This window comes from Ischnura elegans, chromosome 12 (genome assembly GCF_921293095.1).
Source record: "Ischnura elegans chromosome 12, ioIscEleg1.1, whole genome shotgun sequence".
Lineage (NCBI taxonomy): Eukaryota > Metazoa > Arthropoda > Insecta > Odonata > Coenagrionidae > Ischnura > Ischnura elegans.
In genome coordinates, this window is record NC_060257.1 from 82,974,744 (window position 1) to 82,998,692 (window position 23,949).

General features: G+C 39.6%; 2 protein-coding genes across 2 annotated transcripts in view; both read right to left on the bottom strand.

Annotated features, from left to right (window-relative positions):
• Positions 1-20,148, bottom strand: part of LOC124169729 — a 32,895-nt gene extending 12,747 nt beyond the window's left edge. The window contains exon 1 of the mRNA XM_046548419.1: positions 19,923-20,148. Within this exon, the coding sequence (XP_046404375.1) occupies positions 19,923-19,989 (67 nt within the window). The 5' untranslated portion in view covers positions 19,990-20,148. The remainder of the gene's footprint in view (positions 1-19,922) is intronic.
• Positions 20,149-20,882: 734 nt separating this feature from the next.
• Positions 20,883-23,949, bottom strand: part of LOC124169730 — a 29,522-nt gene continuing 26,455 nt past the window's right edge. The window contains exon 7 of the mRNA XM_046548420.1: positions 20,883-21,654. Coding sequence (XP_046404376.1) covers positions 21,313-21,654 — 342 coding nt within the window. The 3' untranslated portion in view covers positions 20,883-21,312. The remainder of the gene's footprint in view (positions 21,655-23,949) is intronic.

The window sequence follows — 23,949 nt, forward strand, 5'->3', positions numbered from 1 at the left end:
TAGAGATTACAACAAAACGTATTTTCGGCGGGAATTGGGAAGTTCGCCCGATAATACAGTTTTTAGTATTTTAGTTACCTAGTATTTCTTTTATTTCGGTACTTTATGGCAATTGAAATAAACTGATTTTTGGTGTATCTCTCACGGAATGGTGGTGAAGAGCAACGAGTCAAGAGTGATATCCAGGTGAAATGTTGTTCTTTTAACTACGAAAATATTTGTCTTTATTTAATGTAATAGTGACCGCTTGGATTAACCTGAGGAATACGCCCATATTTTTTTAAACGTTCTCGATTCCTGCTTCAATAATTATTGACGGTGTATTTTCAAATTATATCATGCTGGACTTTTTACTCTTCCACGCTGAAACTCTCAGTTTCATCGGAACATCTTCGTAAGCTTTAAATATTTCTTCCTCGACCCCTTTACAAATTAATCTTGAATACGCAAAAATAAATAAACAGAAACAATGGGAGTCAATAATAGGGAACAAGTCATGTTGACGACGCGAAAATCAACAAAGAGGTAGTCATGTAATGAGAATATTGGTGTTCTGTAGTAAGCGTCGACGCTCCCGATTTTTTTTCCTGAATGCTTATGAATGGTGTTAATTTTATTTATGAAGTAATGGTACGTGCTGTCGCTTCTGGATTTTGCTAGTGAGTAATTACCCAGGATAAATTTGTTTGTAATTTCTGTTTATTTGATTGTTCCAACAAAGGAAGACGTTTCGCCCTTCAGGGTTCTTTTCAGGCCAAAGAACTCCACCCATTCCTAGTTGACAGTAGTGATGGGCAAAGTCGATCATTTTAGTGATTCAATCATTTTGACTCGAGTCACATAAGTGATTCAATCACTATGATCGAAAAGACTCAAATGAATCAAGATCGAAAAGACTCAAAGGAATCAAGATCGAAAAGACTCAAAGGAGTCATATGATTGAAAAGACTCAAAAGGATTCATGATCGAAAAGACTCAAAAGGAATCAAGATCGAAAAGACTCAATCAATGGATGTAATAAATCACTTTGAATAATCGAATAAATACTGCCTCATCTGCGAAGAGCATTGGTAGGGGAGACCGGGGGAATCGCGCCACACTGGGCAATCTGTTGACCTTGGAATGGCAAACTGTACAGCTACACTTTTTACTGATTTCCCCTCTGAAACCAGCCGGACAGCTTGTTTTAATGTTTCTTCTGTCCATTTGGCCTTATCACTTATTCTTTTCCGGATACGTGGCATCTGGAAAGAAAACAGATAGGTTGTATCCCTTGTATCTCGCCAGCGGTTGAGTGTGGAGGGGGGCTGTGAGTGCTGACCCCTAGCGGGAAACACAACAATCAGTAGTAGAGACGCTTATGGCCGTGCGTTGTGTTGGTGTACAGTTATAACAAAAAATACGATTTTCAGTGAGTGTCATCTAATTTTGCGTCTTCTGAAACTAAGAGGTAAGTGACTGTCATCCTTAAGTTAGATAAATCAGTTATATATAGTTGAAAAGAGCAACTATTTGGCTATGTTTTGAAGTTGTTAGTTTGGACGCTAGGCTTGCTACCTTCCCCTAAACAAGCCATCTACGCCATTTTGTCTTACCGGGGTTATGCCGCCACATCACTCTGGGGTTATGCCACCATCCTTGGCTGGGTGGCGGCATAACCCCATAAAATCAAGATTTCATATATTGGTCCTACAACCTATCTGTTTTCTTTCCAGATGCCACGTATCCGGAAAAGAATAAGTGATAAGGCCAAATGGACAGAAGAAACATTAAAACAAGCTGTCCGGCTGGTTTCAGAGGGGAAATCAGTAAAAAGTGTAGCTGTACAGTTTGCCATTCCAAGGTCAACGTTACGGGACTGACTAAAATCAGAAAAAAACGTGCAAGCCTTGTATGGGGAGAAAGCCTGTGTTTAATGAAGAGCAGGAAAAGAAGTTAACAGCCAGAGTTATCGATTTAGCTAACATGTTCTATGGAATTACCATAACAGACTTGCGGCGGTTGGTGTTTTCTGTAGCAGAAGAGCTAAATATCAGCCACAGATTTAATAAGGAAACCCAGATGGCTGGTGAGGATTGGGTTGCAGGATTTCGAAAAAGAAATCCTCAGATCAGTTTGCGGAAACCATCTGCTACAAGTCTTAGCAGAGTAATAGGCTTCAACAAATCTGAAGTAGAATTATTTTTTAAGAACCTTGAAAATCTAATGGACAAATACAAATTCCCAGCCAGTCGAGTCTTCAACATGGATGAAACGGGGATTTCATCAGTTCAGAAGCCTGGCCACATTCTAGCGCCAAAGGGCCAGAAACAAGGTGGGGTAACTAGTTGGGAAAGAGGACGAAACATCACCGTAGTCTGTGCCTTCAGTGCATCCGGCCAGTATGTACCCTCGATGTTTATTTTTCCTCGCAAAAGAATGACGCCACTTCTTGAACACGGTGGACCACCCGGTTCGATTTATGGTTGCTCTCACAACGGCTGGTCTAATGAGCATCTTTTTTTGGACTGGTTACAACATTTTAAGCGGTTTTGCAAACCAACTGAAGACGAACCGGTTCTCCTAATTCTGGACAACCATGGGAGCCACATTTCCTTGGACAGCTACACATTCTGCCGCAAGAATCACATTCACATTCTGTCGATACCTCCTCACACATCACACAAGATCCAGCCACTAGATGTGTCCTTTTATGCTCCACTGAAAAGCGCTTTCAATAAGGAGTGCGACAAGTTTATGAGGGCTAATGCTTATCAGAAAATTACACCCTACGACATTGCTCACAATTTCAACCAAGCTTATAGGAATGTGGCAACCATAGAAAAAGCCATATCAGGCTTTGAAAGCACAGGCATTCATCCAGTAAATCGAGACAAGTTTAAAGAAGAAGATTTCGTGTCTGAACGCCTTTTAAGAGCACCTGTCATTGAGGAACCAGATGGCGAGGAAAATCTTCAAGAAGAATCTCCAACCAAGTCTAACAACAACCTATCTCAGACACCTGTTAACAACGAACCTACGATAGAGCAAAATGAAGTCGCTGGAGAACCAACAGTTGCTATCAATAAGCAGGATGGTTACTTAGGCCTGCCAGGTCCATCGGGAATGTCAAAGAAAATCCCTTCAGAAACAGCCTCTGACAGCAGTGGAAATATTACATCAGTTATAAATAAGTTTTCTCCACTCCCAGCTTTGGCAGCTGAACAGCTAAAGGGCAATGATAGGAGGAAAGGGCAGTCATCAATTCTGACATCAACTCCAATGAAAGCAACTCTTGAAGTAGCTTTAGAAAAAAGGAAACAAAAAGACTTGAAAAAATCAAATGCTGCCAAAAGGGCAGCAGCAAAACTATTGAAAATTTCTACAAGCAAGTTCGACATAGGCCTTCAGCCTAAAAAGAAACTACGAATTAAGAAAGAAGAAACAAGAAAACCTGGGAGGAAAACGAACACAAAACGTGGCACCTGTAAACGTCAAATAGACTTTGACTCTTCTTCAGAGGAAGATGTGCCATTAAACAAAATATGTGACGACAATGAAGACGACGATACTTTTGATTTGTTTCACGATGACGTTGAAAACTGTTTAGTGTGTGGGGAGTATGGTCCTACTTCTGAAATGTGGTATCGGTGTGTAATATGTGGAAAATGGGCACACTCAGAGTGCAGTGGTTACGATTCCCCAGAAAACTATACATGTGATTTTTGCTCAGATTAGAATGACAGACTAGGCCTCATAGCCAGTTACTAGGCCTACATATGTTTTTTTAAGAATAGTATGGCATAGACTAACTAATAGTCATTTACTACACATTTTACTTTGTTAAGAATAGTAAGACTATGGCAGAGGCTAAATAATAGCCATTAACTACATGTATGATTTTTGTTAAACTTCTTAATTAATTTCTTAATTTAATTAAATCTAATTTAGTGCTATATGTTGTGCTTTATTACGTCCTTTTCCATTATTATAGATGATTTGCTGTGTTTTGATGGTGTGGTGGCATAACCCCAGTGGTGTGGCGGAATTACCCCAGCCACCGGGGTAATTCCGCCACTGTGCAAGCTTTTAGAAAAAATTTTTTTTTTCAGTTTCTATTAAAGATTTAAATTTTAAAAAATCACTACAAGATAGGAAATGAACTGTAGTATGCTATATTTATTACAATTTACATTAATTCTAACACAATTATGCATGAAATTTCAATTTCCCTTAAGGTGGCGCAATTCCCCCGGTCTACCCTAACGCTGATTGCTATCAATATTATCATTCATATACTATTTTGATTGTGAATTCCTAGATGAGTAAATTAGATTTCAAAAATGAAGGAAGTAGTGTCATGAAAATATTTGGGAGGGCAAAACTGCCACAGTTTCTTAACACTAATAAAATAATTTCTTACTATAGTTGATGAAAATATAACACAAAATACACCACACACTATGCATAAATCTGATCTGCAGGATAATTTTATGAACGGCACAATAAAATGTAACCAGCTTTAACTTCTACTTCTTAACGTTCTCCTACAGGAGTCATCTTAATATTTTCCTTTTACGTGCATTGGTGTTATTAATGATGATAACTGCTGGAAAACATTTAAGAAAAAGATTACACAAGTATTCAGTTCTTCATAACATAGTATTTAATTTTCTCACAACCTTTTCTGCCCTGAGGAAAAGAGATCAAGCATCTATCGTTCCAAACTTTGAAACAAACCGGAAACCGAGATGATTGATATGAAACCGGAAGTCGGAGTGATTGATGATTGATGATCGACTTGTTTAACGAAATGAATCATGAGTCATTTGATTCACCTAGTGATTCAATCTTTTTGATCGAATCGTTCATGATCGACCCATCACTAGTTGACAGTGTTGTCGTTTCTCCGTTCAAATAAACGCGATACAGTAAAAATATCACGGCTAACCCAATTTTATTACACCCACATATATTCATATTTACCGCAGAGTTTGCCAGCTATTTTTTCAACACTAGATGACATTTACTTTGGTTATCGGTACTCCACATCACGTCGCTCCTCATTTCCTTATTTCAGTGACTGAATAGTTGACCGTATAAAATATTTTTACATTGTGTATACAGCGTCATGAATGAAATAATTTTATTTAGCTTATAAGCGAACAGCATCATCGTTATTGGTCGACAATAAGATTGGTTACTTAGCTCTCCACTAAATTCTCCAATCAACTACTCTCTTCACGCCCACGTATTTCTCTCTCACATCCTTCTTTAATTTGGAAGATCTTGAATAAAACACATGAAACAACTGTAGGTCCTCTTTCTCCATTTGTGCTATCTACCTTGACGATTGCCTTCATCTGCAGGCCATCAAGTCTCAAGATATGACCGTATCGGACTTTCCGTCGGATACATTCGATTTTTTTTCAAATGGCCTATATTTTTGGATATTCGTAAAATTTAGGAATATCTAAAATTGTTTAGGATTCAAAATGAGCGAAAAACTCTAAATTTCGTAAAAATCTGACAAATATTGGCCATTCGATAAAACTTAACTCTCAACTGTTTTGTCTTCTCATCAAGGTTTTCAATTCTCTCCTACCCTTCTTAGGACTTCTTTCGGTCGATCCATTTGATCCCCATCATTCTTCTGTGGAACCACATTTCATGGGCCTCTACCCTTGATTTCTCCGCAGCAGTTATCGTCCACGCCTCAGTACCGTAGAGAAGAATACTTCAAACGTAAGTTGTGATAACCTGTTTCCTTACTTGGTGCGAAGGCTTCCGCGCATAGATTTCCGTTCCGCGCTTCTCTGTTTAAGTTAACCACTGTGAGCACATCTTTCTTTTGGTGGAATGCTCTCTTCGCCTCGGCTATTATGCTGATAATTTCTGTCTTACTTCTCCCTTCGCTAGTTATCCTGCTTCTCACATAGTAGATTTTGTCCACCTCTTCCATTTTATATTCCTCGATTTTAATCTTTCTGTCTACTTTTTCTCTTCTCCTGCAAAATAACATGTTAGTTTTATTGGTGCTTCTTTTCAGTGGATATGTACCCATTATCCCATCCTTATTTACCAGAACCTTCTTCAAATCCTTCTCTGATTCTACTTTGACGGCAATGCCGTCGGCAAAACCTTTATGCAAAATGATATAGCTTGTTAATTTTTTCTACATGGATATTCACTCCTGTCGCCTTTTCATAGATTTAATTGATGGATTTTTCGATGTAAACGTTGAAAATTACGGGTAACAAAGCACGGCCTTGTCGCACTCCTTTCCTAATTCCCGCTTTTTCACAGCAGGGGTCCCGATTTTATAACATAAACTTGGTTTTTATATAAACCGGGCTTTTTCCGGGTACCGTCTTTCGGTTTTAATTTTACTGCGCGCGAACCGTGCGTGCCACATGGATGTTTAATACATTTTTTGAAAGCTGATAAACGTGGGCACGTAAATATGTAATGTTTTTAGTTTCAATAGAAGAAAATTGCAGCCAAAATGGCGCCCAAAAATTAGTTTTTCGAAAATAATTTCATCCCTTCTGCTCCCCTCGACTTAATTTCAAGTGTATGATAACAAAAATGATTATTATATATGCTCACTTGATTCTCCATTTAACTTAGGCAACAATTTTTTTTGGTCACCATTGGCTGCCGAGGAAAAAATTAAAATATGCCGAAAATCGCCAAAAAGTACAATTTCCAAAAGATTAACACAACATTTCGTCCAGTTTCACACGACCGATTTCGTTTAGACTTAGTATATGCATAAAAATATTCATTTTGTTTTAGAAAATTTAAACATTTTTACAATTTTGCCATCGATAAATCAGCAGAAAATTAAAAATGGCGGACACTTCCCATTTTTTCCCGGGAGTCCGTTTACTATTTATCGTTATACAGGCGATGCATTTCTGTCACACGAACCGTTGGTGCATATTATGAAAGCCAATTAATGTTGACTTCTACTTATGTAATTTTTTAAGTTAATTTCCAAGTAAAACGCTTTCAAAATGGCGTCCAAAAATTGATTTCTCGGAAAATATTTCATACTTTCCACTGCCGTCGGCCTTATTTTGTGAGTTGGGCAACGAAAATGATTATTATGTGTGTTCATTACATCCTCGACGAAATAAAGGTAACAATATTCTTTCGTCGTTCTTGGTTACTCAGAAAAAAATTAAAATATTCCGAAAATCACCAAAAATTACGATTTCCAAAAGATGAACACAGGATTTGTCAACTATTACCTCTCTGATTTCTTTGAAACTTAATAGTTACATACACCTATGCATTATCTTTTAGAAAGCATAAAAATTTAATAAATGATTTCATTAATATAACCGCGAAAAGATAGAAATGGCGGTCACTACCATTTTTTTCCGGGGAGAGATTTACTTTTTATTGTATTATTCTCGAAATATGGATGTCATAGGGGCAACTTCTCTTAGATATGATAGTAAATGAATGTGACCATATAATGTTGTCATCTTTAAAACCCCTGAAAACCCCTAAAAAATTAAAATTTGCATATAAGTAGCCTTTTCGGGTACTTTTCGTCAGAATTCCGCCGCATTTCCAAGCCTTACCACTCATCGCTACGGAATGGATGTAGACGATTGATGACCCCTGGCTGTACAAACCTATAAACCCCCAGTAAACCCACATACACCCCGCAAAAAATAAACTTTTTCATATAAGTCTGCTTTTTGGGTACTTTCCGTGACTATTCCACCGCTGGTTCTTACCCCAACGACTAATCCCTACGGAATTTATGTGAACGGATAGTGACCGCCAGGAGTACACTCATATAAACCCCCGGTATCCCCCTAAAATCCCCCCAAATGTAAAATGTGCCATTAAATCTCCTATTTGGGAACTTTTCGCAAAGATTACGCCGCACTACCCGTCCCCTCTGAGCTCTAGATCCAGAATGTTTGGTGAAGGCGGGCCACCGTAAACCATACGGGAAAAAATACCAGAAAACCCCCGATCACCTCCTGGAACCTCGCCGAAAAAAATAAAATTTTTTAAGTCGCCATTCCGAATAGTTTTCGTCCCACTTTAGCCGGTGCCACTACTACTTATTAAAACCCCCGATAACCCCGTGAAACCTCCCAAAAAATACTATTAAATCGCCTCTCCAGGTAAAAGAATCGTCAGAATTCTATTTTAGACCCCTAGGGCTTATCGGCACAGAATTTATGAGAACGATTTGTGACCATTGGTTTAACACCAGTATAAAACCCCCGGTATTCCGTTGGAACCCCCCGCAAAAAAATGAAAAAGTTGCTATTAAGTCTTCATTTATGGGTACTTGTCACCACTATTACGCCGCATTGCCCTACCCTTTGCAATCATCGCTGCATAATCACTGTGGAGTATTGGTGACCGCGTGCATAACACATTAAAACCCCGAATCCCCCGGGGCACCCCTCTCGGTGGATAAGACCATTTATGAGGACTAAGCGGAGCAACCGCGGGGGGCTCTTCATCCCCAAGGCGGCGAAACCGTTCCGAGGAGTAACTGGCGTAGGCGAGGGGGAGCTTCAGTAACCCCCGGGCGGCGAAGCCGCCCCGATGTTTGAAACGGCGCAGCCGCTGTGGGCTCCCTCCGCCCTTTGGCGGCGAAGCCGCCCCTTAATCGAATAACGGTGAAACAGTTCTGAAATTCCCTTGCCCTCTGGGCGGCTATGCAGACGCCAGACGATGAACGGCGAAGAACTTTTTGGGTAATTTTCGTGACTATTCCACCGCTGGTTCTTACCCCAACGACTCATCCCCACGGAGTTCATGTGAACGAATGGTGAGCGCCAGGAGTACACACATATAAACCCCCGGTATCCCCCTGAAATCCCATCCCTGAAATGCCATTAAGTCTACTATTTGAGAACTTCTCGCGAGCATTACGCCGCACTACCCGTCCCCTCTGAGATCTTGATCCGGAATATTTGGTGAGGGCGAGCCACCGTAAACCATACGGGAAAAATACCAGAAAACTTATGAAACCTACTTGAACATCGCCGAAAAAAAATTTTAAAGTCGCCTTTCCGAGTAGTTTTCGTCACAATTTAACCGATGCCCCTACCACTTATTAAAACCTCGGTAACCCCGTGAAACCTCCCAAAACAATTTCTAATAAATCGCCTCTCCAGGTAAAAGAATCGTCAGACCACTGTTCCGGATCCCTAGGACTTGTCGTCACAGAATTTATCAGAACGATTTGTGAACACTGGTTTGACAAAAGTAAAAACCCCCGGTATTCCGGTGGGAACCTCCCGCAAAAAAATGAAAAACATGCCATTAAGTCTTCTTTTATGGGTTCTTGTCGCTTATATTATTCCGCATTGCACTACCCTTTACAATCATCGCTACGTTATCACTGTGGACGATTGGTGACCGCATGCATAACACATTAAAACCCCCTAATCCCCCTGGGCACCCCTCTCGGTGAATAAGACCATTTATGAAGAATAAGCGGAGCAGCCGCGGGGGGGGGGGGGCTCCTCAACCCCAAGGCGGCGAAGCCGTCCCACAACAAGGAACGGCGAAGCCGTTCCGAGGAGTAACTGGCGCAGGCGAGGGGGAGCTTCAATAACCCCCGGGCGGCGAAGCCGCCCCGACGTTCAAGCGGCGCTGTGGGCTCCCCCCACCTCTTGGCAGCGAAGCTGCCCTTAAACGAATAACGGTGAAACAGTTCCGAAATGCCCTCGCCCTCTGGACGGCTATGCCGACCCCAGACGAGGAACGGTGAAGCCGTTCCGAGGAAGGAGTGCGGCGCTTTCCTACCCCCTGGCCGGCGAAGCCGGCCCTAGCTTAGGTGAGATTATTCGAAATAAAATTCTTCGAACGACCACAAATGTAGACGGCGAAGCCGGAACCGGGGTTTTTAAGGGGCGGAGCCCCTTAACGAGCGCGCGCAGCGCAGCGAGTAATACTTTATTAACCTCAAGACTTGTGAAAATATGTATGGGATAAGTCAATGCTATTAAAATGAACACATTCGCTAGAATCATAACGAAGGACTTAAAAGCCAATTTATATAATTATTACATTGGGCCATATTATGGCGATCATAATGTTCTGGGTCAGAGCGTATGAAGATAAAACATAATAAGGCAGATCTTTGGCAGGTGCATTCGTCGTTCCTAATATTCACTATATTGTTTTCATAGCGCTTTGACCGAGGAGAAATCCCTCCGTTGTAACTGCTTTCACTACTCTGCTCTAGAACTCAAAGGTGACAAAAGGCTGGATTTCTCGCGCTCTTAGCATATATTAACATCATACTAAAAGTATAAGACTATGCGCTCTTTCACCACATCCGTGAAGCTAGTGGCGTGAACATTTGAACCTTTTAACTCCTTAGCTGGACTTCATTCGTGGCCATATTAACGTAGTCCCTTATATTTGTCTTTTTACTTTTACGCTTGTACTTGGTTTGATTCCAATATAACTTGGCCTTTTAAAGATATTTATAGCATAATTGTTAGGCATCGTTGTAATTTGTCTTTGATTTTGGTTACGTTCATTTAAATTTTAAGGGTAAGTTGAAGTCACAAACAGATGACTTAGTTGCATATTCGTATTATTTGTTACTCATTATTCGCGAGAATAATTTTCTTCAATAAACCCGCGGGTATTCTTCTATTACCTAAAAATATTTTGCTGCGGGGTTGTATGTAAGGGGGCCAACCCCCCTCCGAAATGAGAAAATTATTTTACCACTTAAGCTGTCTACCGCCAACCGCTACCGAGCTATCGTAGTATTTCCTGTCCATCTAATGGATAATAATATTTATTTATTTTTAAATTTCATATCTATAAAATAGATCGTGTGGTGTGCTCACTTACACGTAGATTTAACCGAAAATTACATTTAAATAATTATCCCCACGAAAAAATATTCTGCATGGACTTCTGACTGAGCTATGTAGGTGTTCAGTTTGAGCTCCGAGTCTTTTTTTTCTGAGCGGTCTTTTTGCCAGCTGTATCATTTATAACCCTTCAGGAGCTAAGAAGTCTTGGTAGGTGACCAATGGCTTGGGAGCAGCGAGGGGGGGGGGGGGGTTTAAGCCCCCCCTTCCAGAGAGATCAGTGAAATTTTTAAGTTTAATCCATTTTACTTAATTGGATTGATATAACTAATAGAGTAGTGTAAGGATTAATGAAATATCCCTCAGAAAGCCGTAAAAACTCACCATTTTGAATCATTTATCTTAAAATTCCGCAATTTATTAATCTCGCACCTACCGCTTATCCTGTTGGGTATTCCATACCCCCACGCACCTCGGTATAAGTTGCACCTAAACACCCCCCCCCCCCAGCCTTACTTCATAGCTGCGCCCCTGACCAATGGTGTGTTGCGAAACGACTGAGAGTCCTCACTGTAGCCTACAGTCGATTTATCCTTTCTGACAGAAATGGCGACATTCACTCACGCCCAGGATCGCAAGTCATTTAGATTTTAGGGAGAGATGTTGTAAAAATTCACCTTGATGAAAGGGAGAAAACTATGGGAGTCAAATAAAGCAAATAAAAATAATTGCCGTTGACGACGCGAAAATAAACAAAAAGAAAGTCATGAAATGGAAACAGTGGCATTCGGTCGTAGGCGTCGTGGCTCCTGATTTTTCGTCCTGAACACTTATCAATTGTTTTTGTGATTTGTGCTTATTTGATTTGAGTTATGAAGGTAAACGCTTCAATTAATGTATTACGACGAAAAAAATTTTTCCTCGTCCAGCCATTATTGCATGAGTTTGAAATAAACAAACTCGGAAGTTGCAGCTCACTTTACTGTAGGTGGTGACGTCATCAGAGTTTCGGTTCATTTGGGTACATTCGGCCTCACTGAGCGCTTCACCTTTGCTTACTGAGCAAGTGGACGCTCTGACGTCATGGAACTGAGCAGAGTGACGTCACGGCACTGAGCAAACGGGAGTGGAATAAAAAGGGTTGCGATGCGTATTGTCGCATTCGGTACCTTATCACCGAGTGATCTTATGACGTCATGACCAAGCGATCACGAAGATGCGACGAGAAGAATAGTTTGGACGCGGTGATTCGCTCGGCTGGAGCACGTGAAGTCATCAACTTATTACAATTACATACCACCCCGTAGGCCACCTCAATAGGCGTGAGGCGGGGAAAATAAAAAGGAAGTTCTCTAACGAAATTACCCTAGTATTCATAAAATTCCTTTATAGTGTGAGGAAAAAATAATTTCCCACATATCCTTTCGGATAGTGTCTCACTATTGGATAGTGTAGTGGTCTGCGCAGTGGTCTGGAAGCCACTGTGGTTCGCTTCCCGGTTCGAGGGAAATTTTTTTCTCATAGCAATTCATGTACATGCTGTGCCACTGTTATACTGTGTTAAAATCTGTCTCGCGTCAACTTGTCTTTTCAATTCACCAGATTTGAGAAAGTCGCGAAGGAAGAGCGCGAACTGTTTTTCGCATGATCTACCTTTCCTGAAGCCGTGCTGATAACCATGTAGGAAGCTACGACAATCCAGGAAAGTCGCAGACAACGATATTTTCGAGTACTTGCCTATTGTCGATGTTAATGATCGAAATTAATCGATATTTCCCTGGGTCTCGTCTATATCCCCTTTTGAATATCGGTGTAACGTTGACAATTTTCCAGTCTATTGGTATCCTTCCTTAGCCAGGTAGGGGCTGAAGCAACCCCTGAAATTTTTTCAGCTTCCCCATTACTTAACGGCTGATTTCACGATGCTGGCGAGCGAATCATCTATTTTATAAAAACATTTTTGTACACTTTTGGATAAATCGATCGAGAGGTCTATTCATCGATTGAATCAGTTCGATTTCGGCTCATGAAGAGGACTTGCATTAAACCCTTATAAATGAATTTCTGGCATCGTTAAAAAATACGGCATCGAAGTAATTCGTTTAAAGTTCCATATTCCCATAAGATGACGGGCAACGGTATAGTTTTATCGTATAGCCAATTTTCGTCGGATCTTCACCAAAATTAGTATATGTAAATTATTTCACATTCTAAACAATCCTAGGGGTGGGCGAAAGCGCTTTGAGTACAAATAAAAATTTACTAATACGGTACTTATCTTGGTGTCGGATGGGTAACTTAAATGCAGCAGCAGCCATGATAGTCGAGAAAAGACGATCGTAAAAAACTCTTGCTTAGGTGAACAAATTAGTTTGTATTAGATCAGTTTTTTGTATTTGTTTATTCGATCGAAAACAATGCCAGATTTTGGCGGGGTCCGTTGGGTTTGGGTACAGACGGGGCATGATGTGTCTTGTAAAGGATGCAAATATTTCATTCTCAATTTTGTAAAATCCGAGCGAATGAATGACTTATTCCCAGTGTACGGTCGTACGACCTGAGGGGTGGGTTGGGTAGCGCACGGCGGCTTCTTTCTTATTTATTTGAAGAGTGACTCCGACAGACGGGCTTACGACGGCATTAGCGAAATTATGTGGGCGGGTCGGATTTTGCTAGTGTGGGTCGGGGCATGGTTTTCGTATTATTAAGAACATTAATTCGTCCCTCGAAATGATGTCAAATTCCTCCTAGTCACCCGAATCGATTCAAACTAATTTGTTCACCTAATCAACAGTTTAGTTTTCGATCGTCTTTTCTCATCTATGATTGCTCCTCCGAAGTACAAGTTACCCATCCGACACCAAGATAATTAATGAATGGGGAACTTGCATGAATTTTTTTTATTTAACAGGCGGACAGAAAATTATTTTCTGAATACAACAAAGAAAACCGCATGTAAATCTGAGTTTTCCTTCGCGAGATATTAAATGATAAATATAACGAATTTTAAAGCGCGGGAAAAACTCCCTCACCCCCCAAGCCACTGCCGACGAAGCCTCGATGACGTCAAAGGTGCCTAAACATCACACCAAGCTATTGTTGTGATTGCTTGTAATAGTTGCCTGCCGTTGTGAGAGCTCCGTTTGTGAGACGTGTTGATTGTTTTCTATTTAAGGATAAATATCCGACAATAGAGGCTCGAAAGCCTCATATTTTGTATTATTTATAATATTAATAATTGAGTAAGGACATAAAATATAAAACTGAAGAAGTGAAACCAAATATTTTATAATATCTAATTGTAAGTAACATCGTTGTAGCAGTCTGAGCCACGGCCGTTGGAAGGGGGATACGTTAATTGTAAGTTGATGTTATCGACGGCATATCATTCATTTAAGTATGTAATTAGAACGATTTTGATGTTTACTAATGTCCGCTTAGCTTTTATATACAATAACTTCTTCCGTTTATTCGTAGGTACCGGAGAATTCGTCGTTTAGGACTGTATGTGCTTGTATTATGGGGTGAATTCCAGTCAATGCAACTTTTGATCGCTGATTGGAGACATCTAGGAACATTTTTGTGCCAAAATAGTGTTATTTTCAACGTGACATCTCCCGTTAAGCTACTACTAATAATCACAGTGCCAGTGGTTGTAATGCACAAAGTTTGACAAGGTTGAAAAATATCGGCCAAGAGTTATCAGTGTTCCATCGTGATTGAATTGTAAAAAGTGCTATTACGCTATCGATAAATGTCTAACAGTAGTGTAAAAATTGTCAGTGGCTTGCTAATCTCCGTTGTTCACCGTAGATATGACATTTCACGATCACGCTATTGAAATAAAAACTGTGAGTGAAGTTTGTTATTCCATTATTTCAACGAATAGTAGTGAGAAAAGTCACCTGTGTCACTTGTGTGGGCTAATTTAAGGGTTTAAATCAGTGAATAAATAGTTGTTTTCATCATAACGAGTTCTGTTATTGTAAGTTGTACGTGATGAATATAAGAATGTGACAGTGACATCCAGTTTTTGATAAGAGTATTTGCCTATTTCCCACTATATTTTTATGGTATATGCTAGTATATTGTTTCTGGATTTACCTATATTATTGAAATAGGTTATAGCTTGTGTGTGTGTTGGCAGCGAAACCGATTCGCGATCTCACATGTGGATTGTGTGCGGACTGTTTTGCTGTGAATTCGTACCGTAGGACGGTTAGGACTACCTTCTCCGTTAATTCGGTGTTGCCAAATTCAACAGCACAGCTTACTCTAATGTCAACAGCACATCTTACGATCGTTATCCTCCAGTATTAATAGTTTCTTTTACAACTCGATTTGCCGCCGACGTATAGCAATAATTTGTCTTAACAAATTCCATGAGGGTCGTGGTATCAATTTTTGGTGTCCGAAAAAAAGGCTGGTGTCCTAACACCCCATGCCACACGCCTTTTAGGCGGCTTGCGGGGTATTATGTAGATGTAGATGATGTAGATTTCAGGTGTACTATTCGAACGAGTGGCAACGTTATCATCCATTTTTCTGATCACTAAAACATACGAAGTGAAACGCTTGTACTTCATCATCCCGATGCCGCATTATTAATATCCCAAGTAATAATCTAGGCACAATGGCAATAGGAAAACTTGCCCAAGAATAACAGAACAAAATAAAGTGACGATGAGCGGCTAAATACTCCCGCAAAACAAATTTTACACCATGCGCTCAGCGTATTTCCCTACTCCCTACGGTTGTTTAGGCACCTATGACGTCACGCCTGGCCTCGGCAACGCTCGGGTGTCTTCGCGCAGTGGTCGGCTCAGAGAAATTTTTCTCGATTTTAAATGCAATTTTTTTATTTCTTTTGATGTTGAATGGAGAAACTGAAGGTATTTTTGCGAGCTAATGTATCCATTTGACTTATTCAAAATAGTTTTTAGAGCAATCTACGACCCATGCAAGTTCCTCATTAGTAAATTTTTATTTGTAATCAAAGCGCTTTCGCCAACCCCTAGGATTGTTTAAAATGTGAAATAAGCTATGTAGGTGTACTAATTTTGGTGAAAATCCGACGAAAATTGGCGATTCTATAAAACTATACTGTCACCAGATAACGTACAATAAGCGCTGCATTTCTCGAGTAATATGTCCAATCCTTCTTCCATAGCGCATCTAATGTTGAAGGCTGCGTTCGAATTTCTTATCCACCCACATGGCTCCACGTCAACAAGAGATAAGAAGGAAGAGATTTTTGTTTGGGTGCTCGTAAGGTCCATTCATCAAGCACAATTATCATATCTTTGTTGTCCTAGACGGAGATTGACAGACACATTTAGCTTACGGCCGTGATCCGTACACAACGATATCGGATCGATTTAAGCTTTCTTTCCTACCCCATTGATGAATAAAATGCCTTTATCGGTTCGAATATTAAGTCTCAGCTCATCAACTTAAAAGCACAATAAAGCTCTCACAAACGCTCAGCGTCCTCTCAGGATTTTTCTTCAGTTTATTCGCTGAACTGTTGCTGCAGTCCTAAATTCTCTTCGCCATGCGACGTAATCAAAACAAAAGCAAGCTCACATTAATGCGATACCTTCGAGTGAGGGGCAGTCCGATACGTTGTGATTCATTTTTCACTTACTTACGTAAATGCGGAAATTGACGGAATAAGCGATGGAAAAAGAACGGTGGGAATGACCGTGTGATTCATAAATCGATGGGTCTATGGACGATCAATATTTTGGCCCCTGAAAACCTATCGCTTTAACTATCACTCTGAAGGATGGAAAAAATGATCGTGTGTTTCAGGCTTTACCCACGCTATGACTCCCAAAATAAATTATCAATTTAATAATCATACGCAATAATGATTCAGGATTTCGGGTTTCAGGGACAATTCATGATGTTGAGTTTTGGGATCTGTAGCAGCAAATATCCAAAAACCACATCAAAATTCCGATGACACCCCAATTGATTATTAAAGCGTTGGACGGGATAGAATAGCGATAATACCTATTTGCAGACATCCAAATCCCAGAAAGGTCACGGCTAAAAACTTGACAATTGGCAGCTGTTCCAAATACGAATGAATTTTCTACTAGTTAATAATTAATGCGCGCTTGTATTGCAATAAAGCTAATTCCACTTTTTTTCTTAGTGGGTTATCTTGGGTAAATGAATAAGAAGATCTCTATAATTGTATAAGAAAGCAAAGCACAGAAAGGCGGATCTAAACATGAATTTTGAGCTGGGAGGGGAATTCCTATGAGCTTAATCAATTTTCAATAAAAAAAGCGAAATTAATATCTTCCTGCAATGTATGGAATTCTGCACAGTATACTAACATGCATTGCGTAAAGCACCTATATAAAAAAGTAATAGTAATTTAAATTTAAATGGAAGTAATTTAACTCCGATGCGATGATACAAAACTTAGATAATATGATATTGAAGATTAGAGTTTTTAACATATCGAGCCTCGAGATTTGCAATGAAATATTATTTATCTTATTAACTACGATGTAAATAACAAATTGCAGGCAAGGTCGGTAAAGGACCTTTACGGACCTTGATTGCAGGCAATGAAAGTGGCCCTATCTCAGAGGAAATGCATAGTTATTTCGTCCGAGGGGACAACGGTATTTCTTCGTAGCGTCATGGCAATTAATAGACAATAATTGTAAATAAGAGCGATACGGGTGCACTTGTTGAGGGCTCTGACAAATTTACGTTGAAAATAAATATTCAGCGGACGTATGTCATTACGGTACAATTGAGTGGCGATATTGAAGACTCAAATGAATGAAACAATAATGGTCGGTCAACTTGTCGCTTGTACACAAGGGAAGAGATAAGAACAAGGTAAATATTTAAGTTTTCATACGTGAAGTAGTGGATTTAATAATTTTGATTTGAGATAAAAAGGGGTGAATAATCATTTTTGCGTCTAATACAACTGATTTAATGATACCTACGTGAATAGCTTGCCTGGATATTCTGATCAATGCGTGGTTACGAATCTAAGAATAGGTATATTCCGTGTAGTCGCGATACATACCTGGGGGTCAAATGAGGATCCTCAATTCGAATTACTACCGATCCCATACTTAGAAATAAATTGTATGGCGTACTTCTCAGCTTGTATAATAATACGAAGCCTATAAGAACGAAAATTCATCTTCTAATCATAATTCGTCTCTCAAAGCTATGTTCAAAAACCTATTCTCGAGAAAAAAGAGAGTGAACCGGAGTTGGAACCCCTTATTCGCCAATTGGCGCCGCGCGTTATGTTTACTTCATTTTTTTCAACAAATCCCGGATTTATTATCGAAGTGACCCATTTATAAAACGTTTGAGCATGATTTAGATGGAATCTGTGGATTATAAGAAGAATTTTGAGTTTTTTGAAAGAGGTGAACTATTCTAGCAGATATTTCGAATTGTTGCCAGTATACGGTCAAAAGTATGTGTTAGATTGGTGTATGAAAGAAGGTTTCATCGTCCAAATTCGAAGTCAAATTAATTGTTTTTTCTGTAAAATTATAAATTTCTTATTGTTTACTTCTTTTTGGTGTAAGTACAAATAAAATTACGAATTTGAATTGTATTTTGCAGTAATTTTACATATTTTTTAAAAAGGTTATCCACGGGGTCCAACCATCTTCTTCCATGGTCCAACTACGGTCGCGCCGAAAAAAGAAAATAACTTTAGCTTTAGTTACTAACCCAAATAAACATTTCGCGATACTTCTTAAACAGCGAATTAATCGCCCGTTTCGTTTCTTCGCATAGCAGTACCATTTATTGAGTTTACATCCACATTTCATCCACATATTTCAATAAATCCTTTACCGACATCCTTGGATAAAAGAAGAACGTAGGTCGTGAAGTGGGCAGCTGATTCAAAACGCCTTGAAATTATTAGATGGATACCACCATGATATTCAACTCGGCACTATAGATCATTAAAGCTTATAACCGTGAAATAATTTCTTAAGTTCATAAAATAGATAATATAAGACCACTTGGCCAAAACAGGATGTTGCTTTAAATTTCTCGTCTTCATCAAAGGCCGAAATGAAACTGCGGAATGTCTCCAACGTATCTTCAATTATCAAATCACATTTACGCGGCGATGAGCAGAAAAACATGATATTTCGAAAGAGGAAAAAAGTGCGTAACAATTTGTAAGATATTGATAAATTGAATTAAGTCAAACATCACTGTTACATATAATCGCGTTGGTTCGTGCGTCGCTGAAGGTCATTTCCTCGTATTAACCTATGAATGCGTTGCACCGCCTCAGTGGACCCATCAGTGGAAAAATCATGAACTCAAGTGGGAGCGAAGTGGACCCAATTTCATATCAAGCTAACAAGGAAATGGCTCTTTCTAATCCCCGATCATAATGTATTTATCATAAAATAATGAGCCATTGCGTTAAAATTAAGTGACTATTTCAATATAATTCCCTCGCATTTAACACTGCGCTGATTACGGCGGTGCTTCCGAAGAATTAGAGGTAGAAATCTTCTTTTGAAAGAGATGGTCGCATTGAAGGATACCATCACATCTTCTTTCAATCTTCTATAGTAGCTAATGTACGAATACGGAAGATTATTTCAGTAATGCTCACTCGGATGATACTCCCATGAAAAGGAATTGGGGAATATAACATTTGATTAGGTTAGACTCGCAATCTTGCAGTCTGAGTAGCTCTGAAACGGTTTAAATTCTACAATTAATTTTTCGCATTCACTCCTAATGATGCTTCAACTCGGAAAGGATATAAGGCGAGGCCAGGGGGCACCCACGAAACGAGGATTTTTTGCGTTATCGTCCGCCGCTAATATCTATCGTAGTACTTCCTATCCATCCACAAATACTACCGTACTTTCAAATTAATTTATTACTACATTTATTTGAAATATAAAGTATCTCTTTGGGTGGCCTCATTCAAAATTTCTTCACTTTACCTTACACTGATCTTGACTCATTCATGATATTATATTAACTCGTCACGTCACTGAGTCCTTAGCGCATGCTATATTAATAAACGTTATCATCCTGGCAAAGATAAACAAATGACCAAGCGAACAAACAAATGAAACTCACCGCACCACATAAGTCCGTGTATCACAATCAGTAAACACGACACAGGCAGCAAGCACCACGTCCCCATGTCGATGCCGTTGGCTCAATTTTCGATGATTATAGGCACAGAGATTGTGGGGATCCCTCTTACTTGACCCTTTGGCGCTTGGTGGCAGCAAGATCGGTCTCTTCCCAACTCACTCGAACACTTACTGAGCGTTGGGGCACCCGACGCACTATACTATCCATCCCGACTCTGGATTCCTTTTTGCCCTTCAGTAATGGGGTCAAAGGGCAACAACAGTGGCGCCTCCTACGACAGCCTTGCGTGACCAGAGATCACATAGGGGTTATCGGCTGTTTGCTAGCGTAAGTCTGAATCGCCCGGGCAGTCATAAAAATCAAGATTCCATACTCTCCTCAGCATCGTCATTGTGACCGCGGAATCGAGGACGAACTTAAACTCTTCTACGCATTGATAGAGATATTTTCTCACGCCGATTGTCTATCCGGCTAGTTCCGTGGTCTGCGCTCCGAGTCGCACCCAGGGTCAAATTATCCGCGATGCTGCGTATCTCAGTGAAAACAGAGGGTGTAATTCGCTCGCGTCATTAGAGTATCCTACGTAAGCTGGGATTTTATGTGGACACTTCATTCCCGATCGACCGGTCCAATTAAGCCTCGATTTCCTGACGTATTACTAGTTTAAAACTCACGATTTCGTCTTGAAATATTCGAGGAATATTTACTTATTCCTGTACCACCGAAAACAGAACCGTTGGTCTTATACATCGAGGTTTTTACCTTAACAATGAAACATACTCGAACATCCATGCCGTGGATAGGGGCAACTTACCCAGACAAGACTCGAACCCGCGACCTCTTGTGTCTCCTCAAGGTATTAACCCCGCTACCACCGAGTATCCTGTAAGTTACGTGTGTATTTCCCTTTCACATTGCAGTAATAACTACACTTAGGAATTTTATAAAAAATTATTACCATTTATTGAGTTTATCTAACTATATTAAATAAGTACATATTTAAATTACACATATGAATTTTTTTATTCGATGGACAAGCTCGAAATTGTTTTCTTGTTTATTTACATAAAACTAAAAGGTAAAATACATTTTGTACGATGGCTGAAGATGTGTGAGGCCTCGTGTTTGTTGATGTTCTTGTTTTAGGCCACTTGAAATTCAGAGGAATTGATTATCTCGTCTTAAAATGTATTCATAAATAAAATTACGGCTAAATCTCTCATTCATTCTAACCTACTGGATAACTGTGTTCGAATAATGAGCATTTGATCTTGTAGAAGACGCATTTCTAATGATCACAAATGTTTGTTGAAAAAGTCTGAATATTTTTTTCAGGTCATGATTCTGATTCCTCTTGAGGCTCAGCTGCCTATGATTCACTCACTGCCTCTGGGGAGGGAGGCTCTTCAGATGGAGAAGCAGAAGTGGAAACTATGTCGGAACTCTCAAGTTCGTTAAGTTTTTCTTCGATAATTTTTTCTAGATCTATAGTATCCAACACTTCCTGAGCTTTTTGCTTCAGTGGTTCTTCCAATGCATCGACTATCTGGAACCGCAACATGTTAGGAAGAACATTGACTACATATTCAACAACGTAGTCAAGTGTCCCAGCTCCATCCATACGAACTTGGATATTTCCCAATTCAATGTCCAACTCTTCTAACACCGCCTTTTTCTTCACATTTAAGGGTTGACTCACTACCATGCGTACCTGTTTAAAATACAAGAGGAATGCAATCAGGAAAATATGCACTTTTATAAATTCCTTGGACCCAATATTACAATACAATTCATAAATATGAGATAAAACTGACACAGAAAACTTCTTCCATTAATGTTCATTTAATGTTCAATTAGTTAAAAAATAACTGTATGAGAAGCTTCTCAGTGTGAAAAGTTTATGATATTCTGTCATGATCCAAATTTTGAGAGTTTTCTTGTATCCTTTCATTCACGCTTTCAAGATCATTTCATGTAATCAATCTCCAATCTCATCACAATTCAACCCATAGCTTATTTTTCTAATACAGTAGAATCCTAACTTAACGTTTTTCAGGGGGGACAAAATTTAAAACACTAAATGAGGACCTGCCATTTTTTTCAGGTTTTAGGGTGTGTAATGAATGGAATGGCGTTTTATAAATAAAAATATTATTTTAAGTAACTAAAAGGTGCTGCACGCAGCAAAAAATTCATTGATTAAGACTTCTCTGCCCAATGAAGGTTGGATAACACTTTTCAGGAAACAGCTAAAAAAATGGGTACCTAGTAAAAATAAGTAATGAGAGTATGACAATTGTTTTAATGAAATATTTTAAGAACATTATAATATCCATCAACTTAAAAGCATTCCCACACGGAATATTATTATGGACATTAGTGATTCCATTTTTACGCATATTTCAGTGGTCTCGATGAGCTTATAAAATCTTCTCTGTAAAAGTGACATTAAGGTGACTGTGGCATTTCTAATATTATAAGAAAAGGTGTAAGTAGGTACTCGAAAAATCGTCATTGCATTAATAAAGATGAGTGAAATAAATGGACGGCAGAAGTTCGCTAACCCCGAAATCTAAACTACCGAATATCTAGTAAAAGGGAGGTTTTCTGGAATTTTGTCAACTTAACGTTTTCTGTTGCCTAGGTGAAACGAGGGATTTATGAGCCTTTAAAAAGCCTCCTGTGCGTACATTTTGGATTTCGAGGTCATCCAAAAAAGGAGAATCTTATTTCTAGTATGCGTACAAAGCGATGGTGATTCAACTCGATGATGACACCAGATTCGTTGTCATATATCCGCGGCCTCATGCAGGTCGAATGGAGCCGGGAGAAGTTGCTAACGCGGCGCGCTGATCACCTTGACTCCGACTCACCTTGTTTCGCGGCAGGTTTTAATGAAATTTGGTTAGACCTTGAATAACGATTAGCTAAATTCAGTTAAGTTTTGAAAGGTTTAATCTTCAACAGAACTAGATTTCATCTTAAAAAATTGTCAGTGCCTCTGGAGTTTGGCAATTGCGTCAGGGCTATAATGTCGAAGTCAACCACGGGTCGAAGTCAAGGGATACCTGCCGGATTTTCGTATTTTTCCGCGCTCATCTATTTTACCGAGAGAATGCGGTGATTATTTTCCGGCACGAGCGATTTATTTAGAGCCATGGACCGTAATAGTTCGTCGAAACTCCGATTGTGATACCCTTTTGACATAAATTAGCACCAGATAAATATCTTTGAATCGACAGCGATATCAACCGGCCGCATGTCGGTAAATTGGCTCCGGTATATCTAAATCACGATGTAAAATAATGTTGTTCCGTAGGGAAAGAATGCTCTCACTCACGATCATGACAGGGGAAACACTTCCTCGGTTCTTTCGCTGTTCCTCCGTGGAAACTGACCTTGGTATGGATTACAGAAAGAATCTTCTCGTGAACTGCGTAAATGATATTGGGCCTCCTCTTTTGAAAAGGGAAAGTAGCCACTAGAAGAATATTGGGCTAACAATGGGCTACCCGTAGGAAGTAGAGTTGAAAGGGGCATAAGCCATCAATTGAAAACATTACGAGAAAACCATTATTGTAGCGGCCCTCGGAGGATAACTTGTGTCATCAGTCGTCACGTACCATCGAAGTTCAAGAAGTCAAGTCAAGTTCAAGAAGTGAAGGATGAGGTAGTTTGAGGTTATTAAGGGATGAATTTGCTCCATTAGATCGGATCTGATACAAAAAGTGCCTGGTGTTTGGATCAGAAGGGGAGCGAAACATTACGAGAAGACAAATCACCCAGGTTGCGAGTTAAAGGTCCCAGCGCTGCGTTGAAGAAGCGTTCCCCGGTAGACTCTATCGACTCTTGGTAAACTTTCATGAGATTCTTCTTGTTGATGAACAGAAATTCGAAGATTTGGATAATCATTTGCATGAACCGTCATGAAAAAACGTTAAATCGGGCAAAAAAATCTTGTGCGGGAAAAATCTTTACGACCATAAATGCGGAAACAGTACATACG